General features: G+C 48.8%; 1 protein-coding gene across 1 annotated transcript; it reads left to right on the top strand.

Moving 5' to 3' along the window:
• Positions 1–29: 29 nt before the first annotated feature.
• On the top strand, positions 30–18050 carry LOC308040885 (uncharacterized protein; the record flags this gene model as incomplete). Its single annotated transcript, XM_080345265.1, has 17 exons — positions 30–309; positions 384–661; positions 1147–3050; positions 8265–8358; positions 9323–9486; positions 10504–10528; positions 10736–10786; positions 11286–11391; positions 11475–11605; positions 13193–13489; positions 13857–13970; positions 14258–14384; positions 14867–15034; positions 15358–15531; positions 15698–15876; positions 17435–17505; positions 17907–18050. Exons 1-17 carry the CDS (start codon positions 92–94, stop codon positions 18048–18050), a joined length of 4245 nt encoding a protein of 1414 aa, XP_080201391.1. The 5' UTR covers positions 30–91.
• Between the last annotated feature and the right edge of the window lie 2764 nt (positions 18051–20814).

Consider the following 20814-nt stretch of genomic DNA (forward strand, 5'->3'; position numbering starts at 1 on the left):
GCTGCCCCGCCCCGCCCGCTGCCGGACACCGTCCGGGCGCGCCCGCCGCTCCCTCGCACCGTTCCGCGGGACGAAGCGCCTCGGCTGCGGTATGTGCGCCGCGGACGGCGACAGGCCGGGTCCCGAGGACCAGCTCGGTGCCGCCGGCCCGGCGCTGCGGAGCCTCCCGCCCGGGCTGGCGCTGGGGCCGTCGCTGTCCCGGGCGCGGGGCACGGGCGTGTGGTGCGTGGGCCGGGCCCTGCCGGCCGGGACGCTCCTGGGGCCGCCCGGCGGGGCCCGGGGGGACGCGGCGGGGCCGGGGTGGAGGAGGTGAGTGCCGGGGGCCGCAGCGCGGGCGGGCAGGTGGTCGAGCCCGCGGCCGACGCTGTGGCGGTGCCTTGCAGCCTGGTGCAGCGGAGCCCGAAGGAGGCGGAGGCCAACGTGGCGCTGGGCCGGGCGGGCGGCCGGCTGCAGCTGCGGGCGCGGCGGCACATCGCGGCGGGCGCCGAGCTGCTCTACTGGCCCGAGGAGCCCCGCGGGGCCGCGGCGGAGGAGCGGCGGCCGGACGGAGGCCAGGGGATAGCGGCTCCGCGGGAGGCCGGGCCCAGGGGGCGGCCGGCGGCCGAGGCGGTGCAGGGGGACGGGGCCGCTCCCGGCGGGACGGCGGCGGGGCCGCTCGCAGGTACGTGCTGCGCCGGGGACGCGCGTCCCAGCCTGGGCGAAGTGAGCGGCCAGGCCCCCGGGTCCCGGGTTGCTGGTGGCCGGCGCCTTCAGCTGTCCCCGGCATCTGTGCACTGGCGTTTGCCCCGCAGCCCCTCCGAGATGAGTGTCCTGAGTGGTGTCACTTCTAAGAGCTACCAGGGGAGAAATGAGCATGCCACCCTCTTTTATACCAGTCATGATCATACCTCCTACAAATACTGCCCGTGACATACTAGAAATTCTGCACGGGTGCTGTCTGCAGTGAAAGAACTGAGATTCCCCCCATCTTCCGCAGATTAACAGAAAGAGAAGTCATCAAGTTAATGCTTCTCATACCAGAGTCCCAGGATTACTGGATGACAGAGTATCTGTCTCCAAGGTTCATGTTCCTCTGTTCCAACAGCCATTGTGTCACATTACAACAGCCAGTGTTAATTCACCCACCATGTTTTTGTGTTTGTGCAGGGGATCCCAAGGTCTCCAGGGTGGTAACTGATGAAACCACAGTCCTTGATGTCCCTGCTGAGGTTAGCAGGCCGGCCACAGAGCACTTCCACAAGCTGCAAGAACAGGAAGGCACAACTGTCAAACGTGAGCCATGGCAAGCTAAGGTGCTGAGGAGTGAGAATCAGCACCTCAAGACCATCTCAACCATTAAGGCCAACGGCAAGGAAGAATTGGATGAGAGTGTGGATCCTGGATCTGCAGCAGAACAAGTGGAGATGGGGCATAAAGAGGCATGTCCAGGAGACCTGGATCTGTTGTTGCCCTCAAGCACGGTTGGACTCGGCGCTCACTTGGTTGGCAAGCCATGCAAGGTGCGTGCTCTGGCCAGCCAGCTCCAGAAGCACCTGCACGACTGTGGTGGCAAGACAACTGGGCAAGAATCCCAGCAGCTCAGTCCTTCAGAAAGAGAGAGTGTAGAGACTTGTGAAAAAGAGAGCAAAGCTTCCGAAGACTCCAAACCAGCATCCCCAGAACATGGGGGAAGGGGTCCGTTGGAGGGGCCTGACGGCCAGGAGGAGTATATGGAGCTGGTGGAGGGTCATTCTGGCAGCCCAGGCCCACCACCAAAAGCTCTGTCCCAGAAGGAGATGGTCAAGCGCAGGTACTGCTGCAGTGAGTGTGGCAAAGCCTTCCTGCAGCTCTGCCACCTCAAGAAGCACCGCTTTGTCCATGCTGGCCACAAGCCCTTCCTGTGCACAGAGTGTGGCAAGAGCTACAGTTCCGAGGAGAGCTTCAAGGCCCACATGTTGGCCCACCGAGGCGTGCGGCCTTTCCAGTGCACCCAGTGCGACAAGGCTTACTGCACCAAGCGAGACTTGCAGGAGCACCAGGTCCTGCACACTGGCCAGCGCCCCTTCTCCTGTGAGCAGTGTGGCAAGGCCTTTGCGCGCCGTCCCTCTCTCCGCATCCACAGGAAGACCCACCTGGCCACCAGGATGGGCATGGCTGGTCCCAAGGGATGCCAGTGTGCCATATGTGGGCGCCACCTGGCCAACCCCGGCTCCTTGCGCAATCACATGCGCCTGCACACGGGGGAGCGCCCTTATGCCTGTCCCTACTGCGGCAAGGACTTCCGACAGCAGAGCAACCTGCGCGAGCACCTCCGGCTGCACACAGGCGAGAAGCCCTACAAGTGCCGCTTCTGCGACGACGCTTTCCCCAAGCTGCCAGAGCTTCGGCGCCACCTCATCTCCCACACGGGGGAAGCCCACCTGTGCACTGTGTGTGGCAAGGCGCTGCGGGACCCCCACACACTGCGTGCCCACGAGCGCTTGCACACAGGTGAGCGCCCTTTCCGCTGCGAGCAGTGCGGCAAGTCCTACACCCTGGCCACAAAGCTGCGACGCCACCAGAAATCTCACCTGGCTGACAAGCCCTACAAGTGTGAGCTGTGTGGCATGGGCTACACCCTTCCCCAGAGCCTTGCGCGCCATGTGCTCACCCACAAGGTGGAAAAGGACACTGAGGAACTCGCCACTGCAGTGGCCTCACGTGCTGTTAAGCAACTCCAGTCAGCAAGGAAAAAGCCTCAGAGGAAGGACCACCAGGAGGAGATTGCAGCAGAGCCCACTTTGTTCATGGTGGAGGTGCCAGGACCAGCAAATGAGCCTGAGCTGTTGATCACAGCCAGTGGTCACTGTATTGCTACTTACCAGTCTCAAGGCAGCCCCCCAGATTCTGGGGCACACAGGAGTCCCACAGGGCATTTGCGGTCAGCAGAGAACATCGTTGAAATCACCATCTCCAACCATGAGGACAAATGCATTATAGTGCAGGATGAGGGCTCACCGAGTGACATGGTGGTCATCCAGGAGGGGGTGGGATTTGGAGCAGTGGCAGAAATTGTGGAGGTCAAGACTGGGACCTGACCATCCCAGTCTGCCCTGGCTGATCTTCTTCTGTACTTATTAAAATGGGGTAAAAAAACAACAAAAAGCCTAGCTCTCTTGTCTGTCTGTGGCAACAAGGCCCTGTGGCAGAATTAGCAGTCTTGGAGTTAACTGCCTTGTAGACCTGGGTCTTTTCGGTAGCTGCTCGGAGCTAGGAGCCTGGTGCAGGGAAGGCATTGGCTGGTGTCAGGAGTAACTTCTTAGAGAAGATACCGAGGGCGTTAATGAGCAGTGCTTCTCCTCTGCCTCTGTTAATGCTGTCAGCAGGTGACGGTGCACTGTGGGGCAGGCAGGAAAAATCTAAAAGAAGCAGCTTTGAACAATGTCTTTCTTTCAGGTTTTTCTTTCACTAATTAATTGTTACTATTCAAGCACTTTCCTGGGCTTTTACTCTTGGAGCTCAGCAGTACTTCTGATCATTTGAAGGTGATGCTGATGCCAGACATTACTGAGAAGCAGCTTCCCAAGTGTTTACAAGGAGGCTCTGCTGTGGGTTTTTTGAAGAGCGTTTTCCAAAATTAGCAGAAGCAACGTCCTGCCTTTGAGCTAGGGCTGAGTGTTCTTTCTCCACTGTCACCTGTTTTACTTGCTGTGGGCTTCCCAGCCTTATGGTGACTGAATGGTCTGTCTGAGGATGTGAAGGGACAGTTTTGTGTCTCACTGTGCAAATAGTGCACAGTGTAGTACACAAATACACATAGTGCACAGTATAGTACACAAATAGTACAGTACAATTTTCACTGTCCCCAGCTGAGAGGCTCCTCATCTGTCCAAGTAAGGATTCAACACTTCATCTCACTATGCTCAGGAGATTTTTCCTCTCCCCTCCGTATTCAAGTTGGGTTCATTAATCTGTTTCCCTTTTTATCATGTTCTTCCTTCCTCTCTTCCACTTCTTTCCTGCTCTTGCATCAAAAAGCTAAAAGACAGCACCACCACAACTACACTCTAGCATTCCCACTGCTCCTTTGCCAACCGAGGCACGCTGCCCAAACTTGCTCCTGTTGCAGGAAGGAAGTGTACAGTACCCAATGCCACATGACCTCGTAGGAAGAGACAGACAGTACCAGACCTAACAGGTCTTTCAGGCTTGTATGCTCTGCACTCCCTTTTCATATGTTATACAAACACCACTTTCATTTGCTGCATCCTCAGTTTTAGCTATTCTTGCTCTCCATTTTGCCCCTCTAACCTGCATTTCCCCAAATAAGTTTTTTTAGAGGCCTAAGTTCTCTGGGCTTTTTATGCCCACTGCACAAGAGGAGGGTGTAGAGTCACCAGGGAGTCATCAGTAGCCCAGTTCCTTTTTTGGGTACGTTGAATGCAGTATCATGACAATCTGAAACCAATTTGTGGTTTCTACATTAAACTTTTTCTATAAGCTTTTATGACTGTTTTGCAAAGAAGGTGCTACAGTCAGATGTGACGAGAGGATGGAAAGCGAATTCAGCTGATAAACTTTTGGGTATCTTTATTTTCAGCTATTTTCTTTGAAGTCAGGGGGCAGTTGAGCTCCATCTTTGCCCTGAATGCTTGGAGAGAGACTGGCGGGAGCAGAGTCATGAGGAGGGCTTAGAGTTGAACCCACCATGCTTTGTACTGCTTTCTCTTTGGTGCCTGGCCTAACTCTTGCAGTTTTCAAATATTGACACAGCTGCAAAGTGTTCTCGCTGGAGCCGGGCTCGTGTGCTGTGTTTGAAGTGTGTGCCCTCTGTCACAGCATGACTGGGAGAGATGTGGGAGCAATGGGAGGAAGGGGAGAATCCAGGACCCCATTGCTTTATCTGCTGACCTGTAATGACCTTCTTTATTCTGAGATCATAGGGAAGAAAAGTAGGAGCGATTATGAATTCAAAGGTGCTCACAGAAACATTGTTTACCTAAGAGCTGATCTGAGCAGGCAAGTCTGTGCTGCACATGTCACTTGGCTGCAGGATAAACTTTACTGGTGCGTCGTGACTGAGGGACCCCACAGGTGGTGGCTTCCATGGGGCACCTAGTGATGATGCCACCGCCAGTTTTTTTATCTTAGAAGCAGCATGTTCTTACATTCACAACCTACAACCTTTTGCTTGACAGAATATGAATGAAGTTGCTTACTCCTAAGAAAATCTTATAAAAGCCCTGAAAACCATGTTGCTGGTGGATCTCAACATGAGTGGGATCTGTGCAGCATGCCATGGCCTGACTAGATAGCTGCCCGCTGCTGTGCAACTTGGTGTTTGCAGCATCTGAAGGGGTGTAGGATTATCTAATGCTACACCCTTTCTTGTGTTATATCCCATAAATAATATTTTAATTACTACATCGTGGGCTCTGAGTGTCTTTTTTACTGAGATCCATAACAAACACCTGCACCAGTGCATTATGTTTGGTGTAGCTGGCAGGATCCTGGTGAGGAACACCTTACTGGAAGAAGGATAGTGAGGAAAAGGATGGGTGCCTGTCTGGTCCCATGCAGGGGCATGGGGAACAGTCTCACAGGATACTGCATTATAATGCCAATAGTGGTTTTGCTTCAGGGCAGCAGACACATGGGTGGCCTGGCTGGCTGGCTATCTTGTGCACCTGTGACTCTTACACCTTCAGGCAGCAAGCACACAGGTACCCAGGCTGGTGGGGCTCCACAGTGCTGCTGCAACGCTTCGGGGTGACAAGTGCACAGGTGTGTTGGCTGTCTGGGGTCCTTCGTGCTGGCAGGGCCTCACCAAGTATTGGGCATGCACATAAACCTAAGAGTTACACTTAAACCTCACACCATGGTCAGGGTTCAACACTTAAACTGGCTTAAACCTGACAAAGGTGTTTGAATGAAAAGGCAGCAGCAGGCTGCGAGGGAAGGGAACAATTCTCTGGGTCCTGAAGTCCTCGCTGCTCAGTGGCTCCCCCATCCTCAGGGCAAGGGAACCCTTATGAGAGGGGATGGGGGATTCATCGTTTTGATTGCAGCCAAAATGTTCCAATTGGTGATCAAACTGTATAACTCACTTTGGGAACATGTTCAGAAATACCCCAGCAAACTGTATTCATCCTAAAGCAGACAAAGGCCCAAGAAAATAGGCCAAGGCCAAACCCTCTATGCTCTGCTCCCTGGAAACTGGAAAAATAGTCACATAGGAAATAAAACAATTGCCAAAGGCATCCTTCACTTAAAAAGATCGGTTAACCCATAGAGTGAAAGAGATCAAAACTCACAGCTATGTTGAAAGCCATGACTCTGGGAGGGTAAAGTCAGCATCTTTAATTACTAACATTGTTTTAGGATACCAGAAAGGGCTGGAAAATGTTCCAGGTTGTAGTGAAAATTTTACAGAGTCTGGGTGCCTTTCTTATTGGGATCCATATTGAACGCCTGCACAGGGGCATTACACCTCCATAAAACAAACACAGAAGCACCTGCCACTCTTATCACTACAGTCTTTCTGCAGTGGTATTTCTTCCCTGCATTCACATCCATATGGGCTTGCTCAGTTATACCAGCTGAAAGCAGCCTTGGGGTCACCTGTCCCACCTGCAGTGTGAGGCCAAAATCAAAGTATCATGTAGAAAGTAAAGAAACTGCCTTTGTTGCTATCCTCAGCCATCAGCTGAGCAAGGCTCTCTGCTTGCCAGCTGGGCTTAAGCAAGTGTGGGGCTGTTTGCACCTCCTTGGGCTTCAAGGAGTGTTGCTGGTGGCTGCTACCTGGGACAGCTGCAGCTCTGATTTCACCCCTCTTCCAAAACTTGTCTGCGTCCTGACACCTCCTTCCTGTCCCTGCCTGCACCCTCCTCCTAAATGCTGCTTCCCCCTTCTAAGTAACACGGGGTGTTTCAAGGGTTGTGCCTAATCCTGGGCACAAACACTCCTCCATCCAGGTCACCTCCATCCAGGTCATTCCAGCCATTCCTAAAAGCGTCTCTCCAAAATCCAGGAGTGTGTGTGGGTGAGAACAGAAGAGCCTCTGCAACTGCTCTTTGTACCATTGGCCGCAGAGTCATTCCTCAGTCACCCTAATGCTAATATTTGCACTCTTTCTATGGAGATAAACATTACAGATGTATCTGCTGCACAGAGGCACAGCACAAAACATGCTCTCTGCTGTCAGAAAGCACTTTTGTGCTATATGGCAGTTCTTGAGATTACCCCCAGCCTGCCCTGCTTTCTTACTTGGCCAGTTTTCTGTAGGAATTATGAGAGCTTTCCCAGCTCTGGTAGCTCCATTCTTGACTTATTAGCCAATGTCATGACATCCAGACTATTCCTGCCTCCCTGTTCCCGGAAGCTCTTGTTTTCCTGGCTGTTTTTGGGCATGCTAGCTCTTTGCTCATCAGAGCTTCTGTTTCCTTTTGAGTGTACTTTTGTGTATTCCACTGGTGTGGGAACAAGAGGGGGAGCCCAAACTTCATGCCACTTCACCCTCCTCCACTCCGCTGGGAATGGTGACACAGTGGGAAGCACACACTGCCAATGGCATTGCTGACCTAACTGGGAGGAAAAAATTCAGATTCCACAGACCCTGTTGCAGGCAGCCTTTCTGCTTCTTGTCAGGGGCAAGGGAGGAGGGGGAGACTTAAACTGTGTGTTCTTGTGCCCAAATAGCTGGGGCTGAGCTCACTGATAATTTCAAGGAGAAAAAAATGGACTGTAGGGGGAAAAAGCAAGGGGTGCCCACAGCTAAAAAGAGAAAGACGGGGAACAGCTGAGGAGCTGGTGAAGTCTTGCTGTGTGTGAGGCTATCAGAGCACGGCATCCGAGAAAAGTCAGTGGCAGGGATCCAAGCCACCATGGTGGGGACGTGATGACACCGAGAGCTGGCAGGGAGAAGAGAGAAAAGGAGTGAGCTGCTTTGGCTGGGGTGGCTGTGAAGCTGACAGAGACCTCTCTGTGCCAGCCCCAGTTCTCCCTGTGCCATGGGACAAGCTTGTCCCCTCACTCCTCATGCCATCTTCCTTGTCATGAAAGGGGATGCTAATTTTAGTACTATGGGGATCCAGAGACATTTGCTTGGTTTCTACCAGTTAAGTGAGAAAATGAAAATGCCCTGAAGGGAGGGAGAGATGCCAAGAGAGGAGGGATAAAGGGACCCTCAGTCCCACTGTCCCTGACACACCACGACCTCTGGAGTCCTGTTTCTTCATTCTAGTTCAACATTAACCCAGCAGGGCTGTGACTCTGCTTGTTCTGCTCCTTTCACATTTCCCCTGCAGCCAAGGCTGTACAGCATGGCGCACAACAAAACCGGGGTACTGAGGGGCCTGCTCCTGTCCAGCCTTCTGCACCTGACACTGGGCCATGCTGGAGGTGAGACTCAATGGCACAGGGAGAAGGGCAGTACCAGGGGGTGACAGAAGGAAGAAAGATGGGGTTATTTCTTTCTAAGGGTAAAGCCAGTGGCAGGTTTGCTTAGTAAGGCAGGACAAGCTTCTGAAAGCTTGAAGCTGGGAGTGAAAGCATTCAAATCGTGGAGTGAGTGTAGTGCTTTCCTGCCTTTCCTGCAGCAGCATCCAGCAGCTGGCAGGGAAGGCTGGTGAGAACAGCTCAGTGGATTTTGTGAGTCACCTGGAAGATAGGGGGGAAGTGGAATGTGGCTCAGTCCAGGGCCTAGTGTAGCACAACTGGGCCTTTTATTTGGGCTAGAGTTTCTCAGTTGACCTGGGTGGCTGCAATTCTCCATTGCTTCCCCAGCTGTCCCTTATCCAAACCTTGGGCCACACACAGTGTGCAGCCTTCTTGCTCACTGCTCCTTTTCCCTTATCAGAGCCTCTAATTCATCTATCTTTTCTTAATATGAGGTTAGATCCTCTCTGAACCACTGCTGTGTGGGGGAAGACCTGTCTACATGTCTCAAATCAGGGTCTCTGAACATGAAGATGGAACCAATCTGTACCTGTCGCAGTGGTCTGAGGTTGGCAAGACAGAAACACAATGGCTGGCAGGGAGCGGTAGTGGGCTCCATGCAAAACAACCTTTATCTAACTGCAAATGAGCAAAGCAGCTTTGCTGAGGACAGGAGGGGGTTCCTGTCACTTCTGTTACCTGAGTGATGCCAACCCTGATGGATGAATTATAGAGAGCCTGTTCGGATCATCAGGTGTGGACCTGACAGGTCCTGACAGGGCTTCTCCTCTCTGTATAGTGCTCTGAGGGAGGCTGGGCTGTGGGATCATCACGTCAGCTGTACATGATTTTTGGAAACTGCAAGGGGAGGCAAAGGGGCCCTCCTGCTGTGAACACCCCTTTGACTGGCAGTGTTCTGACCCAGTAGTTTTCCTGGAAAAGGGGCAGGCACTGTCACTGCTCAAGCGCCCACGACGTGCCAACAAGGGATTTCTGGAAGAGATGCTCAAGGGAAACCTGGAGCGAGAGTGCCTGGAGGAGACGTGCAGTTATGAGGAGGCTTTTGAAGCCCTTGAGTCCACCGTTCAGACGGTACGTACAGGGGACATAGGTGGTCCCAAGAAACATTTGCTCAGCCAACCTCTGTCGTGAGAGACCAGTAGGTTGCTCACACAGTCAGGGACTGGGGCCATAAAACTCAGTTCTGCGATACAAAGATGAGGCTGATGCCTGTGTGCCCCAGGGAGAACTAGGGCATCCTTCAGGAGTTTCCCTTCTGGCACCACTCCAGGGAGCGTAGCTCAAAGCCCAGGTTCTTTTCCTTCCCTCTCTATTTTAAGCATGAAGTGAAAAGGAAAGAGTCGTTCCTCAACCATTAGTCCTGGGTTGCATCTTCCACTAGTTCAGCATGGTGCCACATACATATGAACTGCCAGAGCTCCAGACACACACAGAAGGGCTGGCTTAGCAACCAAACACCGAATGCAGGTGCCTCAAACTCATGTGAGCTGAACCTTTGGCAGTCTCTGTCCCTTTTTCTGGCTTCCAGACTCACCCACTCTGCTAAATTTGTTCTGCATCCCTATGGGATTTGCTCCTAGGCCCAAGGCCAGTATCCATCCTGAATTCCACACCCAAAAATACAGCAGTAAACAGATGAACAGGTAGGAGTCTAAGCCAGCAAGATACAACCTCTGTGTAGTATTTCTAAAGCCATCACTCAGACTGCACAGCAGAGATGTAGATCCAAATCACTCAGCAATACCTACATGTGACCTGTGACTTCAGAAGTTCTAGGTTCAGCTCCTTGGACTTCTGCACTGTGGCCCAGGCTCTGCTTCCTCTGCAGGCTCATGAAGGCTATAAGCATCTTTTTAGAAACAACAGTTGATTCCTGAGTCTGATGACTGGGGATGTGGTTTTATATCAGATTTTTTACTTTGTTGGACTCCACAGTAATTGATACCAACAGACCTAGGTTAGTTTGTTCCATTTATTCTGATGGGGCATTCTCCTACGGGTTTGCATTGGAGCAGCTAAGCAGGGTCTGATGTTCTGTGTCTCTGCTCTTAAATACATAATTTTTTTAATTATTTTTTTTTTTTACAGGAGGCATTTTGGTCAAAATACCAAGGTAAGTTGCTTCAAATCCTACAGGTGCTCTGCTATCTCTTAGGATGCACTGCCCCGTCATGGAGAGATGGCTCCCTGCCCTCATACAAGAGCTCACTTTCCAGGACAAATTGCTTGTGTTTTGTCCTTGGATGATAAACCAGTTCAAACTATGATGCTTATTTGGATTCCTTTCCTATAATTTGTCTCTTTCTTCTTGTTTTGCTAGTATGTCAGGATATAAGAAAGTCCAGGACTGCTCTGGATGCTTGTCTAGAAGGTAAGGAATTCATGCTGAGCCCAGTCTCCCAGACAGAGGAACTTGCTTCCTCCAGAGTTTGTAAGGACATAAATATATATATATATATATATATCTAAAGTTGGTGAAGCCATCTGATTAGAAAGAAAAAGAGCAGGAAGGGAGTTTGGAATTCCTTTCTTCCTCTTTATTTCCCCACTAGCCATGTCACAAACAGCCTCACTCCCCCACTGAGACAGCATGGGGTGGATTTTCTTCTCCGTGTGACGGTCAGGAGTTCCCAAGCCCAGCCTCTCAGAAGGGCTCTGACCTGCGCCCACGGCCAGAGCAAAGCGCAGAGCCTCAGGGCTCTGACGAGGCAGAGCGAGCTCCAGCTGCGCGCTCTTCCCCGCAGTGCCGGGCTTGCGCAGGCACACACGTGCAGCAAAAAGCAAAGAGATTTGTGGGATGGTACCTCTGACCTCGAAAAACACAACGTCCATTATTTCCACTGGCTCACACTGTATTGGGATTTTGACAGGGAACTGCTCTCTTGGTCTGGGTGTGAACTATCGGGGGACAATTAGCTACACCAAATCAGGGATCGAATGTCAAGTGTGGACAAGCAAATATCCACATATACCTAAGTAAGTTCATCTCCTACAGATCCCTAAAGGGTTCTCTGGGATGTCCTTCCTTCCTTCCTAGCCTAACCAGCTTTTTCTCATAGATACAATGCCACCATTTATCCAAACCTCATTGAGAACTACTGCAGGAACCCAGACAACAACTCACAAGGCCCGTGGTGCTACACCCGAGACCCAACGGTGGAACGGGAGGAGTGTCCCATCCCCGTCTGTGGTAAGCTCAGCACTACAACCCAGCAAGCCCTTCCCTGGCAGGGAACACTGCACTGAGACTGATACTGGATGTGTCAAGGAGGGGAGAGGGATCTTACCTGAGCAGAGCTCAGCTGAGTAGACGGCCTGCGTCTTACAGGGTAAAGGGGCTGAGGAGGAAAAGGCATAGAGTTGCCCATACACCTAGGTTGGCTAAATTCCTCTAACAGGCTGTTTTCTCTAGACTACACTAATCTAGATCTAAATTAAATCAAGTGTCAGCAGTCCCCTGGAGTCTACTACAGTTCTGCCAGTCAGGAGCACCCCAAAATCCTGGCTCAGCTGCCTCTAATTTGTGACAGCAATGATTCATACTGGATTTTTTTGTCTGAATTTCCACCTTTATGACAAAACCATTACAGTTTGTGCTTGACTGCCTGCCTTAACATTCACTCATATGGAAGGGTGCAATTTAATACCCACAATTTCAAGACAAGAGAAGATGCTCTTCTCTCTCTGTTGCACTTGGCAGGATGGAGAACCATCCCCCTACACTTATATCTTCCCACTTCTTCTCCACAATATACAGCTGTGTCCCCTGGCCTCCATCTCAAAAGAACTGGTGGAAAGCAGAAAACCTTCTCCCAGCAGAAATTTCTCTTCCAAAAGTGGAGATTAGAGGCAACAACTCTTATAAGTGAAAGAGAGGTCAGCAACTGTTTTCACCAAGGGGTGTTCTGAAGTTCTAAAAATCACTACCATTGCCCTGGTCTGCAATACGGCAAAGTGGAAAGAGATGCTGCTCTGATTTGGAGTGATCAGGCATCTGTACTATTTCCGTTCACTAGTTAGCTTCTGACCTACAGTAGCTTACTGTTACATGTATATGGATATGGCAGGACCAGAAAAGCCTTGGTTTTGTGTACAGTCCCTTTGCAATCACATTGACATGAGTCAGTCTCACACAGAATGCTACTTGCTCTGTGGCTGTTGTGCCCCAGCGTGAGTAATCAAATAGAGGGTCTTCTCTTCAGATAGGCATTGCCCCAGTAAACAAGGAGAAGGCAGCCTGAGGCCAAGCAACTGCTGCAGACCAGAATAAAGCTTGCAAGAAAAAGCACGGAAAATCTGGCAGGCAAACCTTTCTCTTAGCATTAGATAGAGAAACATCGGCAAAAGTTAAATTTGATACTTTAGTAGCATATAACAGAAAAAGGCTCTCCCAAATATGGTCTAGTTATGCAGCTGAGAAAAAGACATTGAAGGCTCTTAACACAGCAGCACTGTGATGCCTGAGGCACTTACCCATCCCTTGAGCTGATTCTCAAAGATACCCCAGAAATGAACACAATACTGTCCCTCACATCCTAGCGCGAAGAGATGTGTGATGAGTAGTGCCAGCCTCACTTTACCTCCTGTTGAAAGAACCACCTCTGACACTGCAAATTGCAGAGGGCCACCACGTGCATGGGAGCATGGTTGGAGCTCCCAAACATAGTGGGATGCCCCATGGAACCCTAGGCTTCCATAGAAGGGCCCCAGTACTACTTGCTAAGAATACTTATGAGTGCAAAGCTATGGCTTAAATCACAACTGTCTGTCTTTCCAGGTGAAGAGAGGACGACAGTTGAATTTACTCCACGGGTCACACCCTCAACCCCAGTGGAGCCCTGTGAAGAAGAGAAAGGCATGCTTTACACCGGGACCCTCTCGGTCACTGTGTCTGGAGCTAAGTGCTTGCCATGGAACTCTGAGAAAGCCAAAGAGGTGCTCCACGGAAAACACATCGACCCAGAGGTGAAACTGCTGGAGAATTACTGTCGGAATCCCGATGGAGACGATGAGGGTGTCTGGTGTGTCACAGATGAAGCACCTCACTTTGAATACTGTGACCTGCAGTACTGCGGTGAGAAGCCTGCATTGGTTTGGGTAGGCACACTTGCGAGGTGGTGGCAAACAAAACCAGTATGTGTGACTAGGGTAAAGTCCTGGGAGGCATAGACAAGCACATGCACCAGGTATGTGCAAGTCCCGTTTGTCCATATATCACATGTACTAACGTGCTGTACATGTATAGGGCTGTTATGTCTCTCAGGTGTTCTCTTCTGCCTGAAAACTACAATAGTGGATGAGAAACATTAAAAAGAGCAGTGGTTTTAAAACATCATTCCTTCATCAGACTCACTATGCACAGAAAGTAACATCTACATTGTTGATAATTATGGAAACTGCAGCTAGGCCTTCTACCATGTTTGTATTTCTATCTCTCTCAGACAGCTCGCTAGAGGATGGGAATGAACCATTAGAGGGAATATCAGGACGTACTACCCTTCCTCAAGAGTTCAAAACCTTCTTTGATGACAAAACTTTTGGTTCAGGAGAAGCAGGTGAGCAAAATCTCTAGATACAGCATCACAGTTTATAGAAAAGCTGCAGCTTCATCTCACAGGGCAGTCACTGTTCCTCAGAAACACTAGTTTGCCAAATGATATCAAAAGCAGGGGGAGATATCTGAATTCCTTGAAGGACCTCCAGAAGTCACCATCCAGTTGTGATCATGGAGCTAGTAAGCACTTCCTTCCTAGGCTCTTCCAGTTTAGCATGCTGACTGCAGACAACATTTCTCCACTGTGAATCAGGTAGAGTAACAAAGCCGGATCACCTGTTTTTTCAGACTGTGGGACTCGTCCTTTGTTTGAGAAGAAAAAGGTAACAGACAAAAGTGAGAAGGAGCTGCTGGAGTCCTACATGGGAGGCAGGGTTGTGCACGGGGATGATGCAGAAGTTGGCAGTTCCCCCTGGTAAGTCTTGTTTTTGCATCGTCCTTCATGGGGAATTGTGTCTCCAGTTCAAGCAGGGGGCAGTGAAAGGGCTCTCCCCTCGCAGGCAGCGTGTGGGCGTTATGGTTTCTAATCAAAGCTCCTCCAAGTGCTTGACAGGGCAGTACTAAGCAGGCTGGAAAGAAACTCTCTTCTTGAGCCAAGTACACAGCCACGTGGGAAAGCAAGAGTGGTCAGGTGTTTATCTTCTTGTTTCCAGCTTTGCTGGAGCAGAGAGGACGAGAACTCTCTCCAGATGAAGGAAATAGGGTAAATGGCTTGCTGCATAGAATATACATGGCCAGGGAGGACTTTTGCTAGAGAGCCATCTATCCAGTTGTCTTTTTATAGAGCAACGCTCTTCCCTGCTCACTGCAAATGCTGCTCTTTCTGCACGGCATGAAGTCACACTCAGCCAGCTACACCTTTAGTCTTGCTAAGTCTTCTCCCTCCTTGTCTTTCAGGCAGGTGATGCTCTACAAAAAGAGTCCTCAAGAGCTGTTGTGTGGTGCCAGCCTCATCAGTGACAGCTGGGTCCTAACTGCTGCTCATTGTCTTTATTATCCACCCTGGGACAAGAACTTAACTACAAATGACATCTTGGTGCGGATTGGCAAGCACATGAGGGCAAAGTAAGAGCCTGGATGAAGTGAAATAGCCTTCCTCTTGGAGTAATGAGATACAGTGAGGTTGGGTGATCATTCAGTGTCCAAGGAAACAGGCGTCACCACTGTCACATGCCTCTCACTAAAGAAAATGCCATTTGCTGCTCTTGCTGATCCTAAAGGTTAAAGTGAAAGGGAGAGTAGCACCATGAAGGGTCTAAAGGAGCACTCCATTGTAAAGGGAGGAGAGTAATGTCTCAGAGGGTACAAGGCATCTGAGAGCATCATGAACCCCAGAAGACTCTCAGTTGCTACTGTACAGTGAGTTCTTTCCTTCATGACTATTTCAGATATGAAAAAAATAAAGAGAGAATTGCTCTGTTGGATAAGATCATCATCCATCCCAAGTACAACTGGAAAGAGAACATGGACAGAGACATTGCACTCATGCACTTGAAGAGACCGGTCATCTTCAGTGACTACATCCACCCTGTCTGCCTGCCTACCAAAGAGGTTGTGCAAAGGTGAGGAGACTGTCCCACAGCCCTAAAAATACAGGCTACAAAAGCCTGCTTTGGACCTCCAAAGAAGTCAGAAAAATATGCCTTATTTAGGCTATTTGCAGTAAGAGAGCCAGGCAGGAGAAAGTTGTTACAATACATTTGATTATTTGCATGCTTCCTTCCACAGACTGATGCTGGCAGGTTACAAAGGGCGGGTGACAGGTTGGGGAAACTTGAAAGAAACATGGGCCACTAGCCCAAGCAACCTTCCTACAGTTCTGCAACAGCTCAATGTGCCCATTGTAGACCAAGATACCTGCAAGGCATCCACTAAAGTTAAAGTCACTGACAACATGTTCTGTGCAGGTAAGTAGCACTGGAAACACAAGGGTGACTTGCCACAGAAGACAAGGGCTCTGAGCTCCTAATGGGGCTCCTGCAGCAAGGTTACCTTCTGATAAATTTGAAAACGCCATCCATCAAGGTTAACTTTTCCATGACAAAAAACTTTTTCAGCTCTCAGAAAACAGGAAGGCCGGAGAACATAAAGCTGTGAGTAAGGTTTATAACACCTAATGGCACCACTCTGCTGGGTATCAGCAACAGCTGTGTGAGAACTGCACACAAGTAAAATTATCTTTCCACCAGCATACCAAACAGTTCAGCATATTCATAGGTTAAAGGCTGCAAACTAGTTATACTACTCAGTAGCCAAATAACCCCTTCTCTACTAGCTTGTCTCAACCTTTTGGTGCCTATTCATACTTAAGCACACAACTTCTGTGACAACAGTATCCACAGATTATTTACACAGCATGTGTGAAAAATTTAATTCTTCCTGTTCTGTTACATTTTTTGTCTAATAAATGTGCAGATGTACACATCTGCACTCATAACTTAAAAAAAATATTTCTTCACAATGTCACATATGCTTATTTTATGGACCCCTTACAGCTCATTTATCTTCCAAGCTGGAAGGCATTTAATCTTTCCTAATATAGAAGGCATTCTGTAATTCTGATACTCCTTTTAGTACCTTCCTAAATCTCTTCTAGCACTATACCCTTTTTTAGAGTGAACGGAAGTGAACACAGTAGTCAAGATACAAAATGCCATGAATTTAATTGTACTGGTTTAATGCTTTCTGCTGCATTCTTCATTCCTGCAGCCTTTATCAGTTTCTACAAGCAAATCTCCAACAATTTTTGGCTGAGTTTGTGCTGTTTGCATCTAATAACATACACAATTGCTTGAGTTAGGATAGAAGCCAATTTCATAAGAGTACACTGACAACAGTGTTCTTATGGTTCCTTCTTCTAGACAATGTCCTTAAAAAAAGCTGGGATGCAAATATAGAGCAGAAAGGGAGACTCAGGTGATGGGAAAATGCAAAGATACTGCCTAGTTCATCAGGACTTAAAGTGAAATCTGTTTTCTCTTTGTAGTGAGACTGTAGGAAGACAGTCACAGTTGGGGCAGAGAAAGAACAGAGCCTGCAGACTGACAGGAAGGTAAAAGTGAGGAGGGCACATTGTCTCTATAGTAAACAGCATAAAAGAATAAGGTCCATGGAATATTACAGAGGTTTCCAAGACAGAGAAAGGCACAGTAGCTCAGGATACGTCTATGAACACAGTGGCAGCTGACACAACAGCAATTCTGATGAAAGAAAATGGCAAGAGAGCAAAGAGGGTAGCAGAGTGTGGTGGAATCAGTCATGTTACAGAGACAGAAGCAGAGTTAGTTATTTGATACATAATATCAGATTTAGAAATCTGCTTTGTTTTTAAGTCCAGTCGTTGACAGCAGCAGTGAGCAACCTCATGGCTCTCAGAAAACATATGCAGTGAAACTTCAAGGAGAAGATGGCTAACATCAGTCACTCCCTCTACAGTCAAATGTCCAACTTTCTTCTTGCCTGCAGGTTACAGTCCTGAAGACTCAAAGAGAGGAGATGCCTGTGAAGGGGACAGTGGGGGACCTTTTGTAATGAAGGTATGTTCAATAAGTTCAACCTTCTAAAACACATAGAGACAGGCTTGTGCTATGCTGAACTTTCACAATCATCTGAAAAAAGAGCAGCAGAAACAGAGACTGGGGAGGGGCTGAAGCAAACCCATCTTGTGCCTGAAGTGAGCAAGAGACATGAATCCTCCAGCCATCCAACTCCATTTCTGTACTGAGTTCTCAGTATACACAGATATCAGATGCAGAATGCACAAGTCATGGCCAATTCTCACTTAGAGGTTTAAGAGCAGAGACAGAATTACTTCATCTAGTAGATGACAGCTTAAGTTCCAAAGCAGAATTCACCATTAAACAGGCTGGGGCACATACTGGGTTTAGATGTGAAAGTCTCTTACTTTTTGTGCCAATCTTGTTTTTCTTTGCTTTAGAACCCAGATGACAACCGTTGGTATCAAGTGGGAATAGTTTCATGGGGAGAAGGCTGTGACCGAGATGGCAAATATGGATTTTATACCCACGTATTTCGCCTGAAAAAGTGGATGCGAAAAGCCATCGAAAAACATGGGCGGTAGAGGAAGGCTCTACCTTGCTTCCTCTGTTTTGCTACAATGCTCCACTTCTTAAAAATAAAAGCATAGAAGATCCTAAGTAAAACAGTTATATCCTTACAACTCAAAGGAAAGCATTATCTGAAAATTAAAGTTTTCAAACTCATCTTCTGCCTTTTGTTGATGTTGAGTTGCACTGGAATCTAAGCCACCACAGTAGCTAGGAGCACCAACAGAATGACACAAGTTGTACTGCTAACTACCTGCTGTGCTTCAAACAAATTATTCTCCCTTCTATCAGCTATAATCACCAGATTTTAAACCTCAGATGATGGCTTCAAGTCAGTTACAACAAGCACAGTTGTGCCCTCAGGCACTGTCCATTGTCTCCTTTCACAGAATCACAGAATGTTAGGGATTGGAAGGGACCTCAAAAGATCGTTTAATCCAATCCCCCTGCTGGAGCAGGAACACACGGGAATGTGTCCAGACAGGTTTTGAATGTCTCGAGAGAAGACTCCACAACCTCCCTGGGCAGCCTGTTCCAGTGTTCTGTCACCCTCACCATGAAGAAGTTTCCTCTCAAATTTAAATAGAGCCTCCTCTGTTCCAGTTTGCACCCATTGCCCCTTATCCTGTCATTGATTGTCACTGAGAAGAGCCTGGCTCCATCCTTGTGACACTCACCCTTTATATATCTGTAAACATTAATAAGGTCACACCTCAGTCTCTTCCAAGCTAGAGACCCAGCTCCCTCAGCCTTTCTTCATACGGGAGATGCTCCACTCCCTTAATCATCTTTGTTGCCCCGCGCTGGACTCTTTCCAGCAGTTCCCTGTCCTTACTGAACTGAGGGGCCCAGAACTGGACACAATATTCCAGGTGTGGTCTCACCAGGGCAGAGTAGAAGGGGAGGAGAACCTCTCTCCACCTACTAACCACCCCCATCCTAATACACCCCAGGATGCCATTTGCCTTCTTGGCCACAAGGGCACAGTGCTGGCTCATGGTCATCCTGCTGTCCATCAGGACCCCCAGGTCCCTTTCCCCTACGCTGCTCTCTAACAGGTTGTTCCCCAGCTTATACTGAAACCTGGGGTTGTTCCTGTCCAGATGCAAGACTCTACACTTGCCCTTGTTATATTTCATTAAATTTTTCCCCACCCAACTCTCCATCCTGTCCAGGTCCCACTGGATGGCAGCATAGCCTTCTGGACTCTGCCCCATTGATCACGACTCTCCGGCTTATTTCCTTCAGCCAGTTCTCAGTCCACCTCACTACCCGATCGTCCAGACCACACTCTCTCAGTTTAGCTGTAAGGATTCTGTGGGAGACTGTGTCAAATGCTTTACTGAAATCAAGGTAGACCACATCCACTGCTCTGCCATCATCTATCCACCTCGTTATGTCCTCATAAAAGGCTATGAGGTTGGGTCAAGCATGACTTCCCCTTGGTGAAGCCATGTTGACTGCCCCTAATGACCCTCTTATCCTTGATATGCCTTGAGATTGTGCTAAGGATAAGTTGTTCCATCACAGTTCCAGGGATGGAGGTGAGTCTGATTGGTCTATAGTTACCTAGGTCCTCCTTCTTGCCCCTTTTTGAAGACTGGAGTGACATTTGCTTTCCTCCAGTCCTCAGGCACCTCTCCCATTTCTCAAGACTCGGCAAAGATGATGGAGAGTGGTCTAGCAATGACCTCAGCCAGCTCCCTCAGCACCCGCAGGTGCATCCCATCCGGACCCATGGATTTATGGATGTCCAGATTGCTTAACTGGTCCCTCAAGCCAACTAATTTTCTGTTCTAGAAACAGAGCCAAAATAATCTGTCTGGAGATAGTGATGCTACAGTAACTGTGGCATTATGCAAAACACCAATGTCAAAAGTAAAACAACTATAACCTGTTTTGATAAGATGGGCATTGTTCTCGTTACAACAGCAGATAACAAATACTAGCACCAGTTTGCAACTTTAGCATCTTAAGAAGTTACAGACGCCAGCTGTATGCAGTTCATCCTACAGAGGAACACAGACTTGAATATGTTAAGTAGCAATTCCATTACTATATGCCAGTAACTTTCTACATGGCAGGTGGTTCTTGGTCCTCAAAGTGTATTTTATACCCACATAGTAAGAGTTAGAAGGAAACAATTCATACACAGTCATTGTCAAAGAGCCTTCAGTGGAAATATCCTGCACTGTACCTGTCTGGCTCTTATAAAGCCTGTTTAGGGATCACCTCCAAAAGCAGCTTCAGTTTTTTCATGAATTCCTCTTTAGCGGCAATTTGTGGACCACTGAGGAGCCAGCAGTACAGGAATAAACACACATTCTTGACTAGCCGATTTGTTCAGCCCAGTTTTCTTTGAAAGCCATCATTGTGAGATTTGGAAACTGTCCTTTCTCCCTATGACACCATATTCCTAAACTCCTCATTCACAGTGCCATCAAGAAACGGATACAAGCAACAGTAACATTTTGTTGTGCATTATACAGAGTATTAAGCAGCAAAATGACTGTGTTGAAGTGACAGGAAAGGTAACTATCTGAAATCAGTTGGATATAAACAAAGTTATTGAAGAATTACTGTTTAGCCACCGCCTTGAAGATGCCTCATTTGGGAACCTACTTAAAGACAGCTCAATTTGACCGCCCTACAAAACCCTATAAAAACAATGTCTCAAACACACCTGAAGAAAGAAATAAGTGCTCAAGTTCCACAACTTTTTAAAGTAATAGATAACCACAGGCATCAAACACTGAAAATGTTTAGCCCTTCTAACGT

The sequence above is a fragment of the Nesoenas mayeri genome, assembly GCF_963082525.1.
Source record: "Nesoenas mayeri genome assembly, chromosome: 5".
In the NCBI taxonomy this organism is placed as follows: Eukaryota; Metazoa; Chordata; class Aves; order Columbiformes; family Columbidae; genus Nesoenas; species Nesoenas mayeri.